The sequence below is a fragment of the Vicia villosa genome, linkage group LG2, assembly GCF_029867415.1.
Source record: "Vicia villosa cultivar HV-30 ecotype Madison, WI linkage group LG2, Vvil1.0, whole genome shotgun sequence".
Classification (NCBI taxonomy): Eukaryota; Viridiplantae; Streptophyta; class Magnoliopsida; order Fabales; family Fabaceae; genus Vicia; species Vicia villosa.
The window spans coordinates 115,534,572-115,540,683 of NC_081181.1; the positions used below are offsets into that span (position 1 = coordinate 115,534,572).

Here is a 6,112-nt window from a genome sequence, read left to right on the forward strand (position 1 = left end):
AATTGATCATTCTCTTTAACATATCAAATAATTTCTAATTGACGTTAGATTTTATGGACATGATCTATATAATGTTAACTATCAATCCAACGGTGGATTTTATTATACGAATATATAATAAAGAGTTATCGGAAGTGTCATATTACTAAATTTGACACTTTGGTGTCATTTGATCATGTCCCTTTTAAAAAATATGTAATTTTGCTTAAGTTTTAAATTTCAATAATATATATTTATGATATTAGATGTCAAAAATTAGTCATTTAATTTATAAAAAAACTAATCTAAACTTTATCTTTAAAAAAATTATAAATCATTTTAAAAAATAATAATTTCTTTTAAGCTTAAAACACGCGGCGCATAGTCTTTAACCAATTAAAAATGTCTACGCGACTACGATATAATTATTGGCAATAAAAATATTTAAAAACAGCTTTCCAAATTCACAACAAAACATCAATCAAACAAGTACGGTTATCAGTTGGCAAACAATAGCCAATACTTTAAAGTCACACATTAGGAATACGATCTATAGTATCCCATTGCATATTATTTATGAACTTAATGTGAGTTTTCTATGATGGAGGATAACTTAGACCCTGTTCCCAAACTCATTCAACACAGAACATACAAGGAGAATGTCTCAAGTCAGATATTAAAAACCAGTCTCTGACTAGAGTAATACACATACATAGTTTATGATGACTAAGATAAGATATTTCACAATTCATAACTTTAATATATAATGGTGTCTATAAGCTCTTGAAGTGGAGCCAGTTCCTTCTTTTCAATCAGTCCAAACTCCTGCACGAACAATAACATCAACGGTATCAAATATCAAATATATGTCCGCAAGCCAAAGAGCTTAGTTTAACGCACACCAAAATCGAGTAAAGAATGTTAAAACTTACACAAGTGAAGAGTATAAAATGCTTGAAGCAGGTGTTTAGATGGGCCTCTTCTTTGAGGCTCACAATTTTCTGAAAGTGAGAATGATAAATATGAGCATATACACGGAACAGCCGCTTGAATATTGTCTTCACGACATCCTTGAAATTGGGAGGAAATGGAGAACCTGCATCATGATCCCACAGGTCTAATAATGAAAACAATAATTGTGATGACAGGGTATAAAAATCTTAAGAATAAGAAAATGTTAAATATTTACCAAGCTTCTGGGGGAATATGGATTCATCATCAAGCTGTGTTTCAACCCAGTCCATCAGATATTCTACATATTTTGGAGCAGAAACCTCAATAGGTTTCTTAATTTGCACACCATCTGCCCATCTATATTCATACCTGGAGTTTCATGTAATAGGTAGCATAAGAACAACAAATATATACAAATTGGATCAGAGCAAATAATATATACACATACTGATTTAGCAATGCAAAATTATATCTGTTGATTGAAAATCAGTGGGTAGATTTCATGTAAATAATAGTTTATCACAACCTAAATGTAACTCACTCTTCAACCTCTAAATGCATCCCTTACTTTAAAAGTCCATAAAAATGTAGTAATGAATAAAGATGAATTTAGAATAGTGATGTTAATTATAAGAAAAACAAATGAAAGTGGAGTAATTCGAAATATGATAGCATCATATTAGACAACAATAAAAGAGAGGATAAGAAATAACCTAGGATGCACAGGTACTACGGGTACAGAATACGGCAGTTATAAGAATCAAGATATGGGTTCGTCAATAAAAAAACATGAGTATTTTTATATAATACAACATGAGAGAGCCAAATGGTTTAATTCACGACAAAAACGTCAAAATAAAAATTTAAAAAGTAAGAAATTGTGTTTGGTTACAAAAATACACAAATAATGTTATATTAATATATGAATATATGATTTAGCAAATAATACACAAAAAATATATTATTTCCATGAACACGCTATTATTTAAAAACTTCAACTTCAAAATACCTATGCGAAAACAGATCTTTTACTTCACCAAAAATAGTGTTAATCAAATACACAGAGCATTAAATTAAAACAGGCACATAACAAAAAATGTAACAGGAAATCAAGATAGTGTTGATTGCTGATAACTTCTATTGATCTAGGTGCCAAGTTATAAATAAAATTACGGAAAACACACAGCATATTTAACAAGGAACCAACAATTTATTGCAGTGGTCTAAGCTTTAACAACACAGCCACTGTATTACCCTTATTTTTACGATCATTTAATTACCTGTTACCGCAAGATACAAATACACAATCCACATGTTTCAAGAAGCTAAGTAATTATCTTTTCAAAAGCTAAGATAACTGATATTTGATAGCATATCATCTGACAAAATTTATGAAAGTATAAGCAAATAACGGAAGCAATCAGTTAATTATGCCATACTTGGGTCCCGCAGACATGGTGCGACAATTCTCGGGAGTACAGAACTCTGTGAGGGTGCCATAGAGCAGATTCACCTGGTTGAAAAAATCAACAGCTGATATGCAGACAAGTAAAAAAATTCAGATTAGTCTATTACAGAACTCTATGAATAAATAATTGGTGAAACTAGAGAATGAAAGGCAAAAGAAAACTTCAACAAGAGTATACACTGCTCTTCACAGTGCATCAGAGAAAGAATGATAGTTACTGTTGACAGCTAGCCACTCATTCAAATCCTCTCCAGGAGGTAGCTTTACTGCTTCCCTCAGATTTCCACTACCTAATGTCGCATCAATGTGTTTTCTAAGCTGAGCTCCCTGCAATTAAAATATAATGGCGGAAGATTATAATAAAACTGCAGTAAAGAGAATATAGCAATCTTGTTCTTTAGAAGTTGGAATTGTACAATACAAATCGGCAATGCAGCAATTTTCTAGAAATCTAGGATATGGGATTTGCAAGATAAATACCACATAACTCATAATCCATGCTAAGATCACTATTCAATATTAACAAAAATTTGCAATGCATCTGCCCCCTCCCTCCCAGATGCAACCTCACTAAATGCATGAAATCTCCTTCACTACGCCCCTCCTCCATCCCTCAAACGAAGATCAAAATTTATAAATTACATAAAAGTGAAAAAAAACTAACTGCCCATTTCAAACATTCTAGCATTTCTACCGAAAATTCAACAGCTGCTGCATTAATATATACATATCCAATAGAGATATGCAATCAAGTTAGAGTATCTGTGCATCATAAATAATATTTAACAGATCATGTGATTTTGCAATGAAAAATACATACATAGAACATGAGTAGCACATCCATTTGCGGCGCCTTCAGTGACTCAACACAGTCTCTTTTGGGTCTTAGCTATTGTATTTCTAAGATCAATAAAACATGTTTTTATCACAGAAACTTTCCTTTGGCTTGTAAACATGTTTTTAAGGAAACAAAAAGTATTTTAATGGCTAGAGCAATTTTTTATTTTATTTAAATAATTATTTTGACTCTTTAGGATGCCTTTAGCAAAATCGTATCTAATTCAAGACATTCTATAATTAATTTGAATTCATTGATTTTCTTTTCCGCATCCCCCTTTCTCCATTATTAACAAATATGGTTCTTGCTTATAAATTCAAGGTTCGGGGCTCTACATGAAGAAAAATATTAAAATACAACAACAACAACAACCAAGTCTTATCCTACTAAGTGAGGTTGGCTACATGGATCAACTTTCGCCGTAATGTTCTATCCAAAACCATGCTTCTATCTAAATCATTAATCTCAAGATATTTCTTAATAACTTCTCTTATAGTTTTTCTAGGTCTTCCTCTTCCTCTAGTTGTTTGAAGAAAAAATATTTAAATACTCTTAAAAAATGAGAAAATAAAATACATTTAATTGAGTATCTAAAACCATAATAAGAAAGAAAGTGAACCAACCTTGCTTCCAGAAGGAGTACTTTTTTTTGGGCGGAATGTTCTCTGGTTTCTGTTGCAGAATAATTTGTCAGGTTCAACACCAAAGTATAATGGAAGAAAATCAGCATAAACTGAATTACTAAAAATATTCAACGAATAATAGTTTGCACCAGTGACAAGAGCACTAGTATCATGCGAAGTTTCACTTTCACACTAACACTAACAGTTACAGAAGTGAAGAAATGAGGAATAGACGACAATGACGTGACACTCTATCCGTGTTACCAATCGTGGATCATGATAAAATAGTGGCTTCATCGAATTCCGCTACACAACTGTGCTATAGCGCTGCTATTTGACAATATTTTGTAAATAGCCTATAGCAGAACAATGGCAATTATTTCAATTTTCAAACTCCACCACACTATAGCAATGCTGTAACCGCTATTTAACAACATTGTATTCTATTAATATTTACTAGCTCAACAATTAAATCTGTTCAACAATAATCATGAGAATAGGTGCAATGTTCATCTCACATAGGAAATGAGCATAAAAAAATGCTAGTTCGAGGAGCGAGTCCCCATTGGTCAGTCAAGAAGAGCCGTGAAAAAGGAAAGAACAATATTGTATAAAGCAAGAAAATTCCCTATCCAGGAAAATCCAAAATTACGCCAGTTGATAAACGAAGTAATGACATTAGTTTGATCTAGTTTCCCATAAAAAATTTCAAGGCAAAGCTAACAAGTGTATTCAATCTATTAGTAATAAAAGTAATTACTTTACTCTATATTCCAGTGAATTTCCATACAGTTAACTTAAGATTGATATTCCATAACATCTCCCACTCTCCCAAGTCATTCCATTTCATATTTGAGCAAGTTTTGCCAAATGAATCAAATATCCGTTCCACCAAAAAAAGAACGCAAAGACAAAGTTATGTGGAACATCATTAGGAACTTAGTTACTATACTATCAATACATCAGCACTACATATTACTACTTAATATTAAATTCAATCCTAATTTAAACCGATAAAATGGGAAATACGACAAAATAAATTACACAACAAACAGAATAATTATTTAATCAACGACGGCGTACACATAAAGTAAAAAAACAGAAATCAATACTTAACTACGGCATCTCTTTCGTAACTATATGAAATTGTTTAACAGAGGCACCAAGTGTCAAACACTCACATTGCAGAAACTAAAAACACAAGCTTATGATAACACTCCACAAGTCTTCCACACAACACTCACGGAACAGTTATTTGGAAAACTTATCAACTCGGTCAAACACTCCGGTCATAGAAAACTTAAATTTAAACAAATTTAACTACAGATAAATATAATCAAACAAGCCATATATACATGATTGATGCATGATAGCAAAAAAAAAAAATAATCCAAAAAAATAAAAACCTAAACATATATGCAAAGAAACAATTCCACTCCAATAAAAATCAATTCAATTATACATGCTATACAAAATTAAGAACCGATCAATGAAAAAGCATAACAACACTAACAACTAAACAAAATTAGGCATGCAAATTAACAACAAAATAGCAGGGTTTTGACTAAGACTTCAAAACGATCAGGATTTAAATTTTTTTAAATTTGTAAAAAATCAAAACAGATTCTTGATCAGATCATAAAACAAACAACAAACAGTGTGATTAATTCAACAAGAATAAGAATCAATTGGTGATACTAAGTGGAATGAAAAGTGAAAAACTGAAAAATGATAGTGAAAATGGAAACTTTTTGATGCTAACCTGCCAATACCGAAGAGGCTCATGGCGTGAGTGAGAGGAAGAGGAAGAGAGAAAGCGCGTTGAGTGGAAGCCCTTTCTTTCTTCCTCGGTTGATTTTTTTTTTTGTTTTTTCAGGCGTTTGTTCTACTCTTTCTTTCCTGCTTTAGATTTCGAATCTATATTGTTTTATGTAAATGACTTAAATATCCTTTATACAGTTATTACTTACTACTTCTCTTGTGACATTTGCATGAGGTATGCATGAATGTATTGCTTTATTTTTTATGTTTGAAAATAAAAAAATTTAAAATCAGTTAGTTTAATCTTTAAATATTGAACCATTCTCAAAGACTTAATAATTTAAATTTGGACTTCAAATAATTATAAAGGGTGTCAAATATGTAATACTCAATAAATTTATGGGTTTTTTTAGTTACTTACCTCTTGGTAAATTTGAGGTAATCTATCTAAAATAACATGACTCTAATAAATTAAGTTTTTTAAAATTC

General features: G+C 31.1%; 1 protein-coding gene across 2 annotated transcripts; it reads right to left on the reverse strand.

The window, feature by feature from the left end:
• Positions 1-456: 456 nt before the first annotated feature.
• On the reverse strand, positions 457-5,786 carry LOC131651840 (MOB kinase activator-like 1A). 2 transcript variants are annotated; one of them, XM_058921549.1, is made up of 7 exons: positions 5,625-5,786; positions 3,863-3,911; positions 2,620-2,728; positions 2,373-2,466; positions 1,169-1,302; positions 912-1,075; positions 457-804 (listed from the first exon to the last, which is right to left on the reverse strand). In XM_058921549.1, the coding sequence occupies exons 1-7, from the start codon at positions 5,645-5,647 to the stop codon at positions 736-738; spliced, it is 642 nt and encodes a 213-aa protein (XP_058777532.1). In that variant the 5' UTR covers positions 5,648-5,786; the 3' UTR covers positions 457-735. The 2 variants fall into 2 exon arrangements, with proteins under 2 accessions (XP_058777532.1, XP_058777531.1); XM_058921548.1 differs by having other exon boundaries at positions 912-1,096.
• Between the last annotated feature and the right edge of the window lie 326 nt (positions 5,787-6,112).

Coding starts and splice junctions, on each gene's coding strand:
- LOC131651840 (XM_058921548.1), bottom strand. CDS start 5,647: ATGAGCCTCTTCGGTATTGGCAG. Junction 1,097..1,168: donor CATATTCCCCCAGAAGCTTG/GTAAATATTTAA, acceptor TTTCATTATTAG/ACCTGTGGGATCATGATGCA. Junction 805..911: donor ATTTTATACTCTTCACTTGT/GTAAGTTTTAAC, acceptor TTGTTCGTGCAG/GAGTTTGGACTGATTGAAAA.